The 19,607-nt window shown below is 43.3% G+C and overlaps 3 protein-coding genes across 4 annotated transcripts in view; all 3 read right to left on the reverse strand.

The window, feature by feature from the left end:
- Positions 1–12,852, reverse strand: part of LOC143491502 (NACHT, LRR and PYD domains-containing protein 3-like) — a 115,677-nt gene extending 102,825 nt beyond the window's left edge. Inside the window, exon 1 of the mRNA XM_076990565.1 lies at positions 12,794–12,852. The gene's annotated coding sequence lies outside the window, so the exon portion shown is untranslated. The remainder of the gene's footprint in view (positions 1–12,793) is intronic.
- Positions 3,418–5,918, reverse strand: LOC143491529 (uncharacterized). The gene is made up of 4 exons (XM_076990619.1): positions 5,184–5,918; positions 4,687–5,090; positions 4,509–4,593; positions 3,418–4,415 (listed from the first exon to the last, which is right to left on the reverse strand). Exons 1-2 carry the CDS (start codon positions 5,595–5,597, stop codon positions 4,737–4,739), a joined length of 768 nt encoding a protein of 255 aa, XP_076846734.1. The 5' UTR covers positions 5,598–5,918; the 3' UTR covers positions 3,418–4,415; positions 4,509–4,593; positions 4,687–4,736.
- Positions 12,853–15,704: 2,852 nt separating the features above from the next.
- Positions 15,705–19,607, reverse strand: part of LOC143491503 (NACHT, LRR and PYD domains-containing protein 3-like) — a 185,195-nt gene continuing 181,292 nt past the window's right edge. The window contains exons 15-16 of one of the 2 annotated variants that reach the window (XM_076990567.1): positions 17,451–17,529; positions 15,705–16,718 (exon numbers count right to left, since the gene is read on the reverse strand). In XM_076990567.1, coding sequence (XP_076846682.1) covers positions 17,461–17,529 — 69 coding nt within the window. In that variant the 3' untranslated portion in view covers positions 15,705–16,718; positions 17,451–17,460. Of the gene's footprint in view, positions 16,719–17,450; positions 17,530–19,607 lie in introns of those variants that run through there. The other variant, XM_076990569.1, reaches the window with a different exon arrangement.

Below are 19,607 nucleotides of genomic sequence, written 5' to 3' on the forward strand. Positions count from 1 at the left end.
ATCAAACTGTTTAAAATATATCATAGGAACATATACCGAGAGAGCCTGTAGTAAGTAGTTAAACATCCACTGTAAGCAACTCTAATTTAATGAAGCATCTTACAACGACCCATGCAGCTACAAAGTTAGTGGCTAGAAACACCGACACCACAGATGATAGTAAGCCGTCCACTAGCAAAGGACTCAGAACAAAGTCCACCAAGCAGCAAAGGCTCAGATCAAAAACCTGTGACACAGACTGAAGTCAACCGCATGATAGGCAGGTATATTGTTAAAAGTATGTTGCCATTATCAACGCTGGAAGATGATTCATTCCGAGCAATTATTGCTAAAATACCCAAAAAAGCAGGGGTCTTTACACCATGCTCAAACACATTTGCTAAATTCCTGGATGCTGAGTATGGCAAAATGAGCACAGAGCTTAAAAAGAGTTTTGAAGAGTTGGATTTTTTGTCAACAACTGCAGATATTTGGACTGCGCATAAACGCAGCTACCTCGGCGTTACTGCCCACTGGTTAGCTGGTGGACGTGCCTGGTGCAGCGCGGCTAGCAGACGTGCCTGGTGCAGCACGGCTGTACTCCCCTGTCGGTGGGCCGTAGAGACCTCTCCCTTCACCTCGCGACCGCGCTCTGGAGCGCGCAGTGTGGGCTTCCTCCTGGACCTCCATCTCCTCTTCCTCGTCACTGCCCAGGCTCCAGCTCATGGGAGTGGCCGGACTCCTGCCTCGGGAGCAGTCCATCGCGCCCTCCTCGGAGTCATAGGGGAGAGCGCTCACCCCTGGACTGTACCTCCCCTTCACGGTCCCGGCAGAGAGCTCGGGAGCGACCAGACTACCCTCGTCCTCCGTGTAGAGGTCGCTGTCCGTGCACTCGGAGATACCCGAGTGCACGGATGGAGGATGGTTCTCTTCCTCATAGTCCTCCTACTCATCTCCCTCATAGTCCCCGGTAGGGGCGGAGCACCATAACGGAGGGTAGTCCTCATCTCCCCCACCGTAGTCCACGGTAGGGGCGGAGCACAATGACGGAGGGTAGTCTTCCTCCTCCTCCTCCTCCCCATCGTAGTCCACGGTGGGAGCGGTACACACGGACGGCGGGTAGCCCTCCTCCTGCTCCTCCTCTTCTTCTCCACTGTCGTCCACAGTGGGAGCGGAGGCAATGAATGGAGGGTGGTGCTCATCCTCCAAGTCCCCCTCCCCAAACCCGCTCTCTGGGGTTGATGAGGTGGCGCTGATGACACAGGCGCCCACCCTCGGAGGCAAGAGGGCGCGGGAAGCAGAGGGGTGTAGATGTCTCCAGATCCTTACCGCGCCCTCGCGGAACAATTCCGCTGTCTTGGGGTCCGGGCACTCGCGAGCCGAGGACAGCTGAGCAGTGCACACTGGGTCCTGCTCCAGCTGTTCCAACGTGGGCGTGGCCTCTTGGTGCGGGGAGGAGTCTGTGGCGACAGACGTCACTTTTATTGTCTCGTCGTGTGTCGACGAGACGAGCCACAGGTGAGACAGATTATCACAGGACTAAACCACAACCACGTAGATCCACTGACGTAGACGCGGACGACGTAAACACACTCCCAAAAGGGAGGGGCCGGGGTCCTCAACGTGACAATCACAATAATTCAACATAAGCAAATTCAACTGTAGCAAATAAATCACAAGTTCATGATTCTATTACATTTCTATTTTTTGTTAAGCAATAGGGTATATTATACATTATTTAGTATTGTATTATATTGTGTTATATTATATTATATTATACTATATTATATTATATATTTGTATGTATTTGTGTTATATTATATTATATTATACTATATTATATTATATATTTGTATGTATGTATAACCCCCTCCTCCTTTTTTTTCTGTCTCCCTTTACACCCCCTTTTCTTCTCCCTTTATACAATCCCCAACGCCCCCCTGCCCCCCCCCCCCATTTAAATGTATTAAATTTATATATGTTTATAGGATTGAATAAACAATAAAATATCAATAGTTCTACGAAGAGAGGGGGTGGTGAAAAAAAAAAAAAGATTCCAGCAGGGAGAGATGTGTCTCCTGAATAAATACAATATTGCATTTCTTAGCTTTAATGAAGGACAATATTTTCCTTTTCTTTACGACTGTGATGGGCAGGGAGTGCGAACAAAAAAGGAAGCGATCAAGCCAAGTCTCAGGGAAAAAGGATGGTTTAATGAAGAAGTGTGCAAACCAAAAACCCATGAGTAGATCCGAATTAAACTAGAGCTCCTAGAGAAGCGAAAAATTTCACAAGGCTTGGTAAGGTCCATGTAGCCCACTCCCCTGCTGTGAAGGGATTAACGCCCATTGTCTTGGTAATGCGGTGGAAGCGGTTCACCCCCAAGCTCATACGCCTGCCAAAGCACAAGCTGGCTCACCTCCAAGCTCATACGCCTGCCAAAGCACAAGCTGGCTCACCCCCAAGCTCATACGACTTCACGAAAAACTTCTCAAAGTTACAAAGTCGTATATGTTACCGATACTACAACAAACAGCGGAAAATTTGTAGACTCGTGTTTCAAAAGTTACAATTCAAGCGCACGTAGAGACGACAAGTTTCTGTAATGAGTCCCATCAAACTATAAAAATAAATAAAATTGTTTGAATCTTGCTCTTTGTATATTTCCTATACTATACTGTATAATATTTGTTGTAATCGAACACTTTTGATTCCGCGTTTGAAAAGCTAAGAAATTATATGGCGCAATTAGCTTGATGCTAATGTTATATAGGAAATCCCATATCATGGCTAGCGGAAATTAGCATGATCGCGTTGCATCACTGCATCACTGATAAATGTTGTGATCTAAACAGCAGGCTGGAAAAGGAGAGGAAAATACAGGAAAACAAATTCATGTGCTGCAAAACAACTTTATTCTGATCAAATATGGATGTCTATTCCGGGTTTCTTGAAGTGGAATGTCCATTCCGGGTGTGGTGAAGTGCGACTCTGGAACAAAAAGAAGAGATTATTGGAGATTATAATAAGCGATAAGAGATTATAGTGTGTATGTGTGCCCCTTGTGCTCGCAGTGTTTTTGAACTTTCCTTTCCATGATGTCGACAGGTGTAAGTGCCTCTAGTGCTCGCAGGGTATTTAAACCTTCTGGTCCATGATGGCGATGCCACACTGAAGACCAATTCAAAGTTCACCTTACATTTTGAATAAGATCTTTCAGAAGACAAAAAATATGTACCACCACATATACTTCTTCCGGCTTTCAAGAGAGGCAGTCGCACTTTATCTCTGCTCCTGCACTCCCTCCCTCCTGCCCTGCTCAGCTTAGATTTTCTGTCTTGTCTAAGTAACCAGACGCTGCTCTTCAAATATTAACAAGAAAATGGATTTGATCAGGTGGTCTCTCAACACAATTGACACTATTTTTTCCACGAGGAGTCATGGTGCGGGAGAACCCACATGCCCGGACGGAACGTCCTCAGCTGGATATGTGCATGACTCATGGGGGACCTGGCGTAGTTTGTGTCTTGCGCCTCTCTCCCTGGAAGATGTTGAGGACGTGTACCTATTTGGAACTTTGATCGCAGTGGCTCTGCTGATTGGATTAGGCGTTGCCCTGGTGTATCGGAAAACTGAAAGAGTGGAGTCAGCTATTGAGCGTCCACGTCAAGTGCCCCACATGATTGATGCGGTGGGTAGAGCTGTTGGAACACAGACTGTGACTGTTGGAAAAAGCTTGGAGACGATCGTGGATGGAATCAATGCTCTACGTGCGAAGTTGGATCAGTTGGGAGACAGCCGACTTTAAGAGGAGTTCGTGCTCAAATTCCCAAGGACGGGCTCCTTGCTAAATTCTTCATTCTTCTTATCTGCATTGGCGCCCAAACAAATTTCTCCCAGAAGGTCGTCGTCTTGGTTACCTGCTCCTACCCCCACACAGAGACTGTCAGAGATGGCTCTCGCCTTCCACCGCGAACTTTGACACAAAAACTCTGTGCCAGGCCTCTGGCTCCCCCCCCTCCCTCTCTGAATGGATCACGCCTCTCACTGCTTACTGTCTGTGTTATCAATGCTGTATGTGCTATGGGGATTTTTTGCATGCACACAGACTGTTGTCCTGTTCGTGAGAATAATCTGTGGTCATATTTTTTTGTCTCCTCCCAATGTTATCTCTATGTTTATCCCCCATTCTGCGTAATCGGCGGCGCACTAGTTGCAGCGGCCACTCTGGGCTCTGGTGCTTTAACACTGGAGTTTGGAGAAACGCAATTTCGTTCAGCTGTGCACTTGTGTAAAGTCTGAATGACAATAAAGTTGACTTTGACTTTGACTTTGATACTTATCAAGGTACCTTCATGTAGTTGTAGCTAACACTTGCTACACAGCCAGGGTGTATTCGCCAGGTGTACTCGCCGCATGCAACACACGCGTTGATGCTGTGGAGAACAATTCAAAGTACACCTTACATTTTGAATAAGATCTTTCAGAAGACAAAAAATATGTACCACCACATATACTTATCAACGTACCTTCATGTAGTTGTAGCTAACACTTGCTACACAGCCAGGGTGTACTCACCAGGTGTACTCGCTGCATGCAACACACGCGTTGATGCTGTGGAGAACAATTCAATGTACACCTTACATTTTGAATAAGATCTTTCAGAAGACAAAAAATATGTACCACCACATATACTTATCAACGTACCTTCATGTAGTTGTAGCTAACACTTGCTACACCGCCAGGGACCCTCGTTCTTACATTTGCGGCAGGTGTACCGGCAGGTTGCCGCATTCAACACACACGTTGATGCTGTGGTTGCGGTTGCAGTGTGACTGCACCTGACATGTGGTCGTCTTTCCAGGTGAAGGCGAAGGACGTGGCGTTTTCTTCAACTCCTTTTCCTGTAGATGACGATGACGAAGTTCCCCAGCAAGAGCATATAGAAAAACTCTCCTGCTCCCTGTGGACCCCGTGCATGCCGTGTACAAAACATGCGCATTCATCGCTGCCAGGTCAAGTATGTTATAAAACACTGCAATGGGCCACCGGCGTGTTCCTGCGCGCACTGTGTATGAACACACCTTCTGATCCATGATGTCAACGGCGCACTGCAAAGAACAATTACAAAGAAGTACATGTTATATTTTGAACGAATTCATTCATGTATAAATTGATTCTGCAATGCCAACACATATGCATACCTTCATCCGGTTGTAGTCCGTCACGGTGTTTGGCCTCTTTTTTCTGTCGTCGGCAATCCTCACGTGCATGTGCATAGTGCTGAGAACGCAGACGACTTTATTAGCCTTGGGGGCATACACTGTCAGCAGCGCATCATGTGATCTGTACACCTCTGTTGAAAACTTGTCACGTCCCTTGGTGTTTTTGGCTTCCGTGGGAATTTCCCGTCGAATCTTATTTATCGTCCCAAGCAGAGTTGTGTTGGCCTCCAGCAACTTTTCAGCCAGTGAAAAAGATGTGAAGAAATTGTCCGTGGCTACAGTTCTTCCCTTGCCCAGGTATGGCTTCACGAGTTTCATAACCACATTCTCGGACACTCTTTCACCCTTGGGACGATCGGGGTCCTTTCCCAGATATGAAATGGCGTTGCACATGAACTTGGTCTTCAAGTCAGAAGCAACCCAAAACTTAATTCTAAATTTGTCCGGCTTTGATGCAATGTACTGTGTGAACGGACAGCGAACCTTGGTAGGAAACAGCTGCTCGTCGACTGTAAGATCTTGACCGGGGGTGTAAGACAGGTTGCAATTCTTCACAAATCGCTGCCAGATGTCCGAGATCGCAGCAAACTTGTCGCTCTTCGCACGCTTCGCACGTGTCCTTGTTATCAAACCGCAGGTACCGCATAATTTCCTGGTACCGGTCCCGCGGCATTGTCTCCTTGATCGAAGGCACAGCGAACATTGCTGACTAACACTCCGTCATGGCTCCAACAGGAGAGAGGACTGCTCGTAGAAAAAGGATGGCTACGAACGCCATCAATTCACTGACCGAAAAACTCCAGGTGCGGTCTGTTCTGCGGGCTTCATGGACTGTGCAATCGGTGATGAGTCGCAGCATCTCCATGTCGAGCAAACACAGAAAACTCTGCAGTCTACTTGTGATCCTACGCTGTATCAGTAAAAAAAAAAAAAGACGCAAGGTTAATTACACTTACGAAATATCAGTCAAACACAAGCATAAACACTGCAAAAAATATTACGTTACTATACCTTTGCATGTTCTGTAGGCCCAGCCGGCTCAACGAATGATGAATTGGGCAAACGGCTGACATGAGAGCGTGTGATGTCAACCTTCTCCCACACAGTACAGTCTTTTGCCCGTACGGCCTGTGTAGAAGCGCTTGGTCCAGGTGTGGTGTCGGCCTGTGTAGCGCTTGGTCCAGGTGTGGTGTCGGCCTGTGTAGCGCTTGGTCCAGGTGTGGTGTCAGCCTGTGTACGATTCCTCTTTCTTGGAGGGCTCTTCTTTACCTAATCCAATGAAAAGTTTGTGTCTTCATCCGATGAATCGCTGGTAAAACTACAGCAAGAAAGTTCCTCTCCCCCATCGGACTCGCAGCAGTCCAAGTTTGTAAGGATGGTCGCAAGTTCCAGTGTACCTCCTCTGGTGTGGCATAGTGTTTTCCGTCTTCTCCACACAGGATAGTAAGGAAAATGTAAGTCACCAGCATTTGTGTTTCTGCTTTTATCATGACTCTGAAGAACACACCCACAGCAGCTCATACAAATGTAAATCTGGGACGCTTCATACATAACGCCGAAACCACGCTAATGACATACGTACATGGGACCCGTGATAATGGTTCAAATATGTAAATGTGTGGCGCTATTGAAGTGTGGCGCTATTTCTGCTTCTATCATGACTGAAGAACACACCCACAGACAGCAGCTCATACTAACTGAACATACCCCTAACTGAAAAGAAAAATCTATCTATCTATCTATGTATCTATCTATCTATCTACGTATCTACATATCTATCTATCTATCTATCCTTCATAAATAATGCCAATACCACGCTAATGATAATGTGTTTCTGCTTCTATCATGACTGAAGAACACACCCACAGACAGCAGCTCATACTAACTGAACATACCCCTAACTGAAAAAAAAAATCTATCTATCTATCTATCTATCTATCTATCTATCTATCTATCTATGTATCTATCTACGTATCTATCTACGTATCTATCTATCTATCTACGTATATATCTATCTATCTATCTATCTATCTATCGAAGTGCATACACAAGAAATTTTGGGACGCTTCATAACGACAATACCACGCTAATGATAATGTTTTTCACGGGAACAATATGGACCCGTGATAATGGTTCAGCGATGTAAATGTGTGGCGCTATTGAAGTGCATACACAAGAAAATCTGGGACGCTACATACTGACAATACCACGCTAATGATGATAATGTGTTTCACGGGAACAATATGGACTCGTGATAATGGTTCAGCGATGTAAATGTGTGGCGCTATTGAAGTGCATACACAAGAAAATCTGGGACGCTTCATAACGACAATACCACGCTAATGATAATGTGTTTCACGGGAACAATATGGACCTGTGATAATGGTTCAGCAGTGTAAATGTGTGGTGCTATTGAAGTGCATACACAAGAAAATCAGGGACGCTTCATAAATAACGCCAATACCACGCTAATGATAATGTGTTTCTGCTTCTACCATGACAGAAGAACACACCCACAGACAGCAGCTCATACTAACTGAGCATACTCCTAACTGAAAAAAAAAATCTATCTATCTATCTATCTATCTATCTATCTATATATATATATATATATATATATATATATATATATATATATATATATATATATATATTTATCTCATTCAAGCGCACGCAGTAGCAGACGTAGAGACGACGTAGTTTCTCTAACAGCTTGAGGCTAATGTTATATTGGAAATCCCATGGCATTGCTAGCGGAAATTAGCATTATGATTGCGGTGCTTTCTATCTAATTCTAGACAGAATATACCCAATAAAGACAGTGAGAGGATCAAACAAATACATGTGCTGTACTTTATTTACAGATATACAACAAATTTAGCAGTATATAATATATTTACAGAGGATATTAGTAGCAGTAGTAGACTGCAATAGTAGACTGCAGTAGACTGCTGCCTCAGACTTGCTCTGTGAATTAACATAATAAAGGGTGATGTTTGTTCTTGCTAATTGCTGGTAAGACAGAGGGGAAGGAGGGGTGATGTCCTGACAATCTTGAATTTTCAGGAGCTCTAGTGTTAAGGATATAATGACCAGCGGTCAACTGGTACAAAGACAAGACATATATAGGCAAACAAATGACCCTCAGGTGAGACGGATCACGGGCTCCGCCCATCTGAGGAATGCACACAACGCAACAAAACAACAACAACAACAACAACAGCCGCTGTGGACGGAGGCGACTGGTAGGGGGCCGCCTCACCGTGACAACGACATTTTTTAACCCTTTGACATTCCAGCTCATAAAAGTCAAATTATTACTACTGAATGAAATCTTCTCGATGCATGTAAAGCAAATAATACTGTAAACATACTCTCAATATTAATTTTCTAGGGCAGAGCAAAAAAATAAAATAAAAAACACAAATTCCAAAAACAAAAAACAACCCCCCACCCATCAACTCTCAAGTCAATAAAAATTTTCAGAACATTTCTAACAAAATTATAATTGGGTAACCAACCCTTACTTTGGTCCGCAATTATACACTTAACCTATGCCACCCAAGAGCTCACCACCTCCCCCACCCCTCCTTAAACAGCATGGATGGAGAATATGCAGTTAAGCATAATAGTTTGCAGAACAACTTTGTGCTCACATCAACTTTGTGCTGCAACTTGTGCTCAACTTTGTGCTCACATCCAGCTAAACATTCAAAACACCAGATATTCCTTAACAAGTTTGATTGAGTAAGGAGCAAACTGTAACGATGGCCAGCAGGCACGATGAGTCAAGTGCGTTGCACAAACACACGTTTAATGACACGTAAACAAGCAGCACAAAGCGAACTATAATACACGTAACACAGAACTGACACGGGCTTACGACAAAGACGAGCATGAGACACTGCGCGAGCGCACATTAAATAGGTGAACTATACATTCCCCAGTGATGACGAGATGAGTCACAGGTGAGACCGACGAACACGCACACATACACAACCACACCCACGGAACTACATACATGGTTATAACCTGACGTAGACAACACAAACACACGCCCAAAGGGAAGGGTCCGGAGCTGTTCCGTGACACAAACACTATCGTAGGTATGTATGTATACATGTATACATTTCACCCATAATGTCTTCAGTCCTATTCACATAAGTCCGAAGGTGGATCCAAACTTTCAACAGAAAGTTGAGTTTCCAATATTAAACCCTATACTGCAGAAATGGGCCCAGCTCCTTTAGGGCCTTATAAAACATATTAAACATTAATGAATCTCCGAACAAAAGCGATAAATTCAAAATTTCCTATCCCATCTACAGGCCTACCGAGTTTAAGACGTCTACGTGCAGCCGATCGCGAGATATCCGGCTATTAAGTTGGCGACAAAAGTGCACCTTGCGGGGGGGTCTCCCGACATATCCGTTTAAAAAACATATTTATGATGTGAGATGTCTTAATGTTTTTTCACCTAAAAATCGTTTACTAATAAGGCTTTAATTTAAGACCTTAACATCGTATATCCGTTGTGGATAAATACCCTAAAAATCTTGCTCACCTCACTGCAAAATTTTGGAGAAGGGTAATGCTGCAGCCCGGAGCCCCGGTGGGTGTGGGTAAAGGGCAGAGCATGTTTGACTGCAGCCAATCAGATACTAGACAACTACTTTTGTTGTCAATCAATTTTTATTAAGCCAATTATCAGCCAGAGTTAGCTGTCAATCATTTTTTACTGCAGCCAATCATCTTAACAGATCTGCCAAAAGAAGGCGGAAACTGCACGGAGAAGCTCTTTAAACAGAAGTATATGCCATTCTTGCACAAAAGTAGCTGAATAAAAACATTAGAAGAGCCATGACTTTAGACATTTTTAAATAAAAGTTTAAAATACTTCTCACTTGTTATTCTGGAACGGCACTTTAATGCTTTTTTTCCTTTATTGCACGTATTGCATCATTTGTACATCATATATATATGTGGCGAGTGTAAATTGTTAGAGGAGGGGAGGTGTAAATGGACACAAATTAAGTATTATATCGCGATCGATCGCCATGTATAAGCGCCTCCGCCGAGCAGAGCGCTGAGGAGCAATTTCGATTGGAGGATCGTGCTCTATTTTTTATTATAGATCTGTTAAGATGATTGGCTGCAGTAAAAAATGATTGACAGCTAACTCTGGCTGATAATTGGCTTAATAAAAATTGATTGACAACGAAAGTCTAGTATCTGATTAGCTGCAGTCGAAAATGATTGACACATGCTCCGCCCTTTACCCACGCCCACCGGGGCTCCGGGCTGCAGCATTACCCTTCTCGACAAATCTGCTCCCTATGCGTCACCGAAGCGTTTTGAAAGCTGATTTGACCTCTAATTACAAAGCTGCAGCGGTTCTGTTTTGATCTGAGTGGTTTTTATTGCTCTGAAGGGGGTAGTGACTTTGATTGACAGGTTTTACAACCTCTCCCCGGCGAGGTGGGGTGATCCAATCGGCTCTACAGACAATCTGGCGCCTTAGAAGTGATTGAAAGCTGTTCTAACCAATAGATTACTTCGTTCTGAAGCTAACCAGCCCTCATTTGCCATGATTGGTCAATTATATTTTTTAATTGAGCCCTCGGAAAGTCGCGGTTCATTTCCAATGTGGGTCCGCTAGCATAGCAACATAAGCTAACCTTTGCTAACCTAAGCTAAGCTCCCCAGAACACACTGTTCGGTGAAACTGAAGCAGTCATGGATTATTTTGTTCGTTTTTATTCTGATCGTGGATACTTTTGAACATCACAGAAAATAAAAGGATTACTTTTGGTGGAATATATGAGCAATTTTCGGAATTTTCCGAAAAAAACCGGGACAAGTGGCAACACTAGTTGGCTATGGGTGTGTACCGGGTGTGTCTCATACTTAGCATATTTGGACACTGCACATACCTTGGACAAAGTGGAATAACTTTGCAATGCTTTCAAGGTTTTGCTTCATTTTTTCTGTGTTGTTAGAAAAGACCCTAGCGAAATTTATTGTAATTTCTGATAACAGATTTGAATAACTATGTGAATATACATTCCAGTCATGTTCAAGTTCAAGTCAGCATTTTTGACATTACTGACATATTAGCATCTGTAATAGAGGCTCTAAAATAAACCAAATTATGTGAATATGATATGGAAGTGAATTAATATGTTCCCCCAACTGTCTACTTCAGTTTGAGCCATGAATGATAATTTTCCTATATGTACAACTTGAGATATCTAGTTTTAAAGTGAACTATGTAAGAAATGTTAAAAATGGCCACCGGGTTAGTGAAAATGCAGCATAGTGTTAACGTGTCCATATATATCCGATATGTAAATCTTGCCAAGGGGTGTGTGCATCCTCTGGATTACAGCTGGTCAGTCTATAGAACGAATATATGCCAGGGCTGCCTTATGGTCCTCGAAGCGCACACACCCTTGTGACGTATCACAGTAAGCACAGCTGGATAGTTCAGAGAAAAGCGAACACATTTTTCATGTAATAGTTTCTTGCATTCATCAAATTTTCTGCGTTTGTCGTTGAGAAGCTTTGAGTAATCAGGAAACCCGATTAACCCGATTCTCTCCCCGGGTCACATTCCCCATTTCACGAGCTGCTTTAATGATACGTTCACGGTCTTGAAATTACAGTATGATGAAATACTGCATCATACTGTATATACTGTATGTACTCTGTACTGTTTCATACAGTATATACTGCACTATAACATTGGGAATATAGATTTTCTGTAAATACAAATTCTCTACAGATAATTTATTAAAAAATATTTATTTCATGTCTAATATGTGTAGTCTTAAGTGCCCTTTTGGAATATACTGTATTTGCATATTGGAGTCTATAGAAATGTAAATTCATTCAGCTGTATGAATGACAGTAAAGTTCACTTTGACTTTGACTTTGAAATGTTTCTCAAATAAAGTAGCTGCCATGCCCCAAATGTGACTTGTTCACAACCTAAGAATAAGAAAATCATACTTCCTCCTCAACAAAACTTCAAGGTAAAAATTCACAGCAAATTACAGTGTTATAAACACGGACACAAACCACCAAAGCACAATATAACAGATTACCATTAGGAGTTCTATTACTACTGTCTGACTACACTAACACTAATTAGACAAATACACTTGGTAAGATTTTGATTTTTTCCAGTGTAGGAGTTCTATTACTACTGTCTGTCTCCACTAACACTAGGAGTTCTATTACTACTGTCTGACTAACTCAAATTTGCACTAACTCCAACCCCACAGACACTCACCGTGCAATATTATATCCAATGTGCAATACTTATATTTATATTTATATTGTAAATTCAAGATTGTGTACTTACTGTGTATTATTTACTGTATTCTATGGTGTTTTTGCTACTGCACTGGAGGAGCTGCTACAATTTCGCTGTACTGGGTATAGTGACAATAAAAGGCATTATATTCTATTCTACTACTGTCTGACTACACTAACACTAGGAGTTCTATTACTACTGTCTGACTACACTAACACTAGGAATTCTATTACTACTGTCTGTATTATCTATCACAGACTCACATACTCACCGTGTTCCTCTGAAATAGATTCATGTGTCTCATAAAATGATGATCCTGCTCAGTCTCTCTCACTCTGATCTGAATCTGTTTGTTCTGTTCAGTTTCTCATATGACTCTGTAGGAGGTGGAGACTCCAAATTCAGGTTTATCTCCCACTGCTGAATAACAGGACCAGAGTGGCTCACAGGTAAGTGGTTCACAGGTGAGGAATGCAGCCAGACTGCTACAAGTACACACGCGTTGTATCATACACAACATACAGAACTACTGTAAATAAATGCTGTTTAACTGTGTACTGATGAACTGTATCTGTACCAGCAGGAGGTGTTGATGGTGTGTGGAGAGACCCTGATGATCTTCTCAGTTGGTCTCACGAGTCTCTGTAGATGCTGGTGGTTTGAGATACCAGTGCACATATCAGACAGCTGTTAGACACAATAGACAGCTAGTCAGGATACTGTTGTCCTGTAGAAGGGGCTCTATGTGGCAGTGCTCATGTTGGTCTTCACTGATGACTATTCTATACATGACATATGTTTTTTTTTTTTTTCGCACCCCCCACCCCACACCCAAGACTAAGAGGCAGCGCCCCCCCGAGCCCCCCACCACCACCAACCAGGACAAGCACACAGACACCCCTGGTCTGCAGCTGCACCCAGCCCCAGGAAGTCATTGACACAAGCAGCCCCCCCAGGGTCACAAGCAGCCCCCCCAAGGTCAATCCCCAGCTACCTGCTAGGCCACCAGGAAACCACAGCCATCCACCCCGACTAAGTAATGGAACTGATCAGTGGGAACCAAAGATCATTAAATTCCTCCTGGTTTTTAGAGGAAGCAGACATTCCCTCCAGACTAATGTCATCAAGTAATAATGGGTAATATGCAGATCTTTTTCTGATTTCCTATTAATGAGGATGGTTTTCTTGGTGATGCATAGGGCAGTGAGAACTATGTGTGATGTGTTTGCCTCCATATTGTGACGTGGGGACAGAGACAGCAGGAGACAGAGGCTGTGAGCGAAAGACTTTATTATCCATACTTAGAATAACACAAATACTCAGGACACTTGGTAGAACAAACACAAAGGAATACTTAAACGAATGAAGAACAGCAGAAAGTCCACAAATAGGTAGAAGTCTGAAGTGCAGAGCAGATTATCCCACATAGTGAGGTGAGGATACAGGCTGAATGCACAACACTGGACAACACGACCTGTGGGGATTTATACAGCCCAAACCTGATTAAGTGACAGGTGTCAGTACTCGGGTGATTGTGATGGTGGGAGTGTCCAGGAATGAGAGGGTGTGTACTGTGATGAGGTGGGCTTGTGTGCTCGTGAGTGAGTGTGTGCGCCCTCTGGTGGCGTCTGGGCTGACCCACCGTGACACATAACCAATTCACTGACGTCTCAAATCCTACAAATGCAATGCCACTCGCTCACAGTGGTTTAATTATGCTGATGGAGTAACATTCACTCATAACCATCATCTATAACAATAAATCCTTTAAATTTACAGTGCTGTTGTTAACGGTCTACCACTGTAGATTCACATACCCTTCTATAATCTGAATTCGACGTTATCGCTAAACAGTATTCTGAACTAGTAATTTTGAGCCGTCTAGCTGGATTTCAGCTAGTATCTTTCACTCAACAATCTTTCTTGAATCTTGAATCTTTCATTTCAACAAATGGCGATTCGGGGCTCGTCAGGATGATTTAAGCAAGTGGCTGATACACAGAGTCACCCAAAAGAATCTTTAGATGCCTGTCAGCAGAGGCCACAGTCAAGTAGCACTGGACACACTAAGTCCCACAATTATGTGTCAGCTGCCACAAGGTGCCATTTCTGGGTGGTATAGTGGTCACTTTCATGCTGCTTACATGCTACTTACACGCCAAACAGGGAAATTTAGCAGAAAGACGCGTCTCCCAATTACCTGAATGAATTTCACAGACTTTTTTTTCAAGTAATAATGGTTTCAGGTTCTGGTGACACTGAAAAAGCTCCATACAAACATTCATGTAATTACAGATTAGGTAAATAGGGTTGAAGTACTGACTTTAGTTTAGGTGCAGTACATTTAAGAGTCCAGCAGTGCTGTGCTTTCTGATTGAGCTCCCTTTGTGGTCTTGACATCTCCCAAGATGCAAGAGTTTTCATATACCTAAATTGTTAAATTTTCATCCACGTCTGGTAATGATCTATTTAACTAATTAGAAAATATTACAAACTGCTGGTTGTATTTCTCTACATGGATCCAGGATTTGCTTGTGAGCATCATTTACATGATTAGACTTGGCAACTGTCACGTATGGCTGCGCCCCCTCCCTTAGCTGTCACTCCGGGTTCCCTCGTGTCTGTGTTCCCTGCCTGTTCGTCCCGCCCTGCTCGTTTGTCTCCGTGTTTCCTTGTTAGTTACCACGCCCCTGTGTCATTATATTCACCTGTCCCTTGTTATCGGTTCTGTGTTTTATAGCCCTTGAGACTCCCTTGTCCTTCATCGGTTGTTTTGGATGTTTGGTCATCTTGGTTGTTCGTGGTGTTTTCCAGTCCTGATTCCGATCGCCTGTTACCCGTGTTCTCTGTGTCTCCCTGCCTGGTCAGTGTTTCCCCCCGTCTTCGTCATGCCTGTCTTTGCGTGTTTTTCTGACTGCCCTCCCGTGATGAACCCGGACTGGTTTTCCGACTCTGATGATGGTATTCCCTTGAATAAATCTCGCTCCTCTCAGCGTTTGTGTACGCCTCCCTGCTCCGCAGCGCGAGCTACGTTACAGCAACAAGGTAATATCCATTAAACCATCATGCTTAGAGCTTTTCATTCAGCAAATACCCTGTTTACGGTACAATAGATTGATGCATACAATTTTAAAAGATCAATAATGCGTTATTTATCAAGTATGTACGTTTGCATCAATATATACATCCATTCATCCTTTTATTGATGCACACATACATCACACCATTGATTACTGCATCCATTCAGTGTGTGTTTAGTGGAGGATCCATTGTTCTTCCTGATATGGTAGACAGCGCTACCTCGTAACTGAAGGGATTTAAGGTGTAAGTGTGGACAGGTTTATGACAGTCTGTGCCCTTTAAAACAGTGTTGAACACACAGCATTTATATCCTACTCATAATGTGCATCTTAGTATAAAACAATTATCACAGGTGTTGTCCTATTTCATATATGGGACAGCTGCCTCAGAGTTTAGCAACGATAACTAAAAGATTCACACAACATAATATTGTGATTTTCCATGTTTAAAAATCTATAATGCAATACTGTAATATTTCTGTGATTGAATTTGTTTGTTTTTTGTTTCCTTGAGAAAACCAAAGAATCTTCCCCTGTTCACCTTATTCACCCTGTTCACCCTATTCACCTTATTCACCCTGTTCACCTTATTCACCCTGTTCACCCCACTCTCTCTACTCACTCTACTCACCCTGTTCACCTTATTCACCTTATTCACCCTACTCACCTATTTTTCCCCATTAATATCTTATAAAAACCCATGAAAGAGTGAATTCACAAAAGCTGAAGAGTGAAGTGTTGTGGGATCACTGTAACATAATACAAAAAATAAGTATGAACCAACGTACAACTGAGTGCAAAATAAATATTAAATTAAGAGCAACATTAAGAAAAAAACGGTACATTCAGAAGAAAATATGCAACTAAGTGGTAACAAGGTTTCCGTAGGTGAACCTGCAGAAGGATCATTAAGCAAATAAAGTTCCCTAATGTCAAATGTCTTGAATCTCATGAAGATATTCAAAGGCCCAGGGGCCATATAGGATATGAGCAGTGTTTAGAGTAAATAATGAACCTTTGATTTGAACACATGAAGGACGCTCTGAAGCATCAGTGTCCATTTAACGGGTAGCGCAGCACGGCGTCTCCTCCCTGTCTCTGCGTCTCCGCGAGCCTCTGGGAAAAGAGTTTTGCAGCTGCATCTTTGTTCCTGCAGGGTGGATGAGCTGTGTAGACACCCCGCCTGCCTTCCTGCTCTCCTCCACCACCACCCCGCCTGCCTTCCTGCTCTCCTCCACCACCACCCCGCCTGCCTGCTCTCCTCCACCACCACCCCACCTGCCTGCTCTCCTCCACCACCACCCCACCTGCCTGCTCTCCTCCACCACCACCCCGCCTGCCTGCTCTCCTCCACCACCACCCCACCTGCCTGCTCTCCTCCACCACCACCCCACCTGCCTGCTCTCCTCCACCACCACCCCGCCTGCCTGCTCTCCTCCACCACCACCCCACCTGCATGCTCTCCTCCACCACCACCCCGCCTGCCTGCTCTCCTCCACCACCACCCCGCCCGCCTGCTCTCCTCCACCACCACCCCGCCTGCCTGCTCTCCTCCACCACCACCCCGCCTGCCTGCTCTCCTCCACCACCACCCCGCCTGCCTGCTCTCCTCCACCACCACCCCGCCTGCCTGCTCTCCCATACGATTGTAAAGCTGCTTTGTGACATGTGTTGTAAAAAGTGCTATATAAATAAATTTGACTTGACTTGATTGAGCAATCAACTGAATAACAGTATATTTACCTCATTCTTTTAATCCCAAACTCCCCCCTCCCCATGTATATGCCCCTGCTATAAAGACACACACATTTAAATTCTTACAGAAACACAATTGTCAATGAGGTTCACCTGAAACACACTAGAGCATTGTTGCTGATGCAGGTGTCTCTCCTCCTGTCCTCCAGGAACCCACAGTGTGGTTGAAATTCTGTAAACCCAAAATGGTGAACGCAATAATAGTCAGAAGCAGTTGGTTAATAAAGTAAAATGAATTTATTAAACAAGTATGGATTAATTTCAGAGACCCCTGTTACAAACACACAAGGCGTCTGCCACAGAGAGATAATTCCCCCCTGGGAATTCTCATCTCTTATACTTCAATCCATAAGCACACAAGGTGTTCATGAGGTGATTAAATGAATATGACTGGATAAATTTGGCATGAATCACACATGATTGGTCAAATGTATATTGGCCCCTCCCCTCATGCCTCATCCACGCTTGGTGATCTCATGATGGTCTGAGAGCTGACATGGCCACTTCCATGTTGAGACTAGGAGACCAGCTGGTGTCTCCAGTGAGGTCAGTTTAGAAACATTGAATTCCAGGAATGGGCCGAGGGCGTCCAGGGAAGACAGTACAATTCTAAGGCCTACTGAGCCATACCAAACACTGAATGACTTCAGTGTCCTACATGATTAACACATATATACAGGTAAAGAGCTCTAGCTTATACATCCATCATGTGACTATAATGTTTAACATATACTGATAAATCATAGCATCAAGGAAAATGTTAGATTTTCCACCACAACAGCACCAACACACACATGGACAATGAATCAGGCAGCTGTTTGTCTTGGAGCATTTTAGTCCGTGCCATCTGTGTCATGTAAATCATTCATATTTTCATGGAACTGGATCTATAATCCAAGAACATCAAGCTTTGGAAGAAGAGGAAGAAGACTAGAGAAGAAGGAAGCTGGTGTCCAACGTTGTATCATGAAGTCATGTTCATTCTCTCACCAGACTCCACTGTCAAGCCCCCAGTTCAAATAACATCATCTGTTGTAAGTAATTGGGTGTAATCAGACTCACGAATGCCCCCCCCCCCAACATTCAACGGCTTATGGAATTGGTTTGACGTGGTCTCCATTGGTCTAAGACCTTAGTATTCTTAGATTACATAATTGTATTTAGTCGGACTTTTAACACTAGAAGTCCCTGAAATTTCAACCACCCCCCTGAAGTCCCAAAAGAGGGTCCAAAGAACCTTAGTCCAAACTGACACCTCTGGTGGCTCCAATTAACATCCATTCATTTGCAAAAGTGCCCATTGCCTGAGGAATCAGCAGGGGGGAGAAGAGCTGAACTTGCCTCCAGTGTTATGTAAATGAGGCGTGTGTCAGGTATGGGTGGTTGCTGCTGAAAGCTTGCACCTCCTTGGCTGCCATATGAGACTGTGCAAGATCTCTTGCAAGAAGTCTCCTCATCTACAGAACCATATGTTTGAGATTTGATTTGTGAAAGGTTGAAATAATGTGAAATTGACACAAACATAATATTTGAATTATAATGGCATATAAGTGGCATATTGATTAGTCAAAATGGCTCTGATATTTTTAACCTTATTTTAAGTAGTTTTGTCTTTTGAAAAACTGCTAATAGGTAAAAATGTTTTTACATAAATGTATACAAAAAACCCTCAGCTACTTGAAATAGAATAATATTATTGAGCAATTTTAACTTCAAGATCAAGATTTCGCATGTGTGTCTCTTCCAAATACAGCCATAACCAGCAAACAAAAATAGGAAATTTAGGAAATCTTACCAAAAGAGATATCACTACTACAGATTTTCACTACTCTCTGAAAACTAACAATGTGTTGTGTGTGACGTTTGTGACCCTAGGCTTGAAAATTGCTTCATATGGGCTTTTCAAACTTTTTTTTTGGCCCACCTCCACCCTTTCACCTTTGGAGGACAACTTTGTTTTCATGTAAGGATCAAAAGAAAACAATTCTGTATAATACAGTACAATAGTGATAAAAACAATTGGGGTTAGGTGAACCATACAGGACAGGAGAGAAAAGAGGGGGAGAGAAACTAAAAAGGGAAAAGACAGAAGAGCAGAAAAAACAGCTCAAATGATTCACCAACTGCTGCTACTAAATGAAGAGCAGAAAGTAAGACATACAGCACAAATGACTGATGTATGTGTGTGTGAATGTGTGTGTTTATGTAAGTGCAACATAGGATAAATGTACAGAATGTACTTATTAGCAA

This window comes from Brachyhypopomus gauderio, unplaced genomic scaffold (genome assembly GCF_052324685.1).
Source record: "Brachyhypopomus gauderio isolate BG-103 unplaced genomic scaffold, BGAUD_0.2 sc76, whole genome shotgun sequence".
Taxonomy (NCBI): domain Eukaryota; kingdom Metazoa; phylum Chordata; class Actinopteri; order Gymnotiformes; family Hypopomidae; genus Brachyhypopomus; species Brachyhypopomus gauderio.

What these genes read in the sequence shown, in the direction of transcription:
- LOC143491529 (XM_076990619.1), bottom strand. Translation starts at nt 5,597, where the DNA reads ATGTGCAACGCCATTTCATATCTGGGAAAGGACCCCGATCGTCCCAAG. An exon ending in CGGACTACAACCGGATGAAG is followed by an intron (nt 5,091 to 5,183) that starts GTATGCATATGT and finishes TGTTCTTTGCAG; the next exon opens with TGCGCCGTTGACATCATGGA.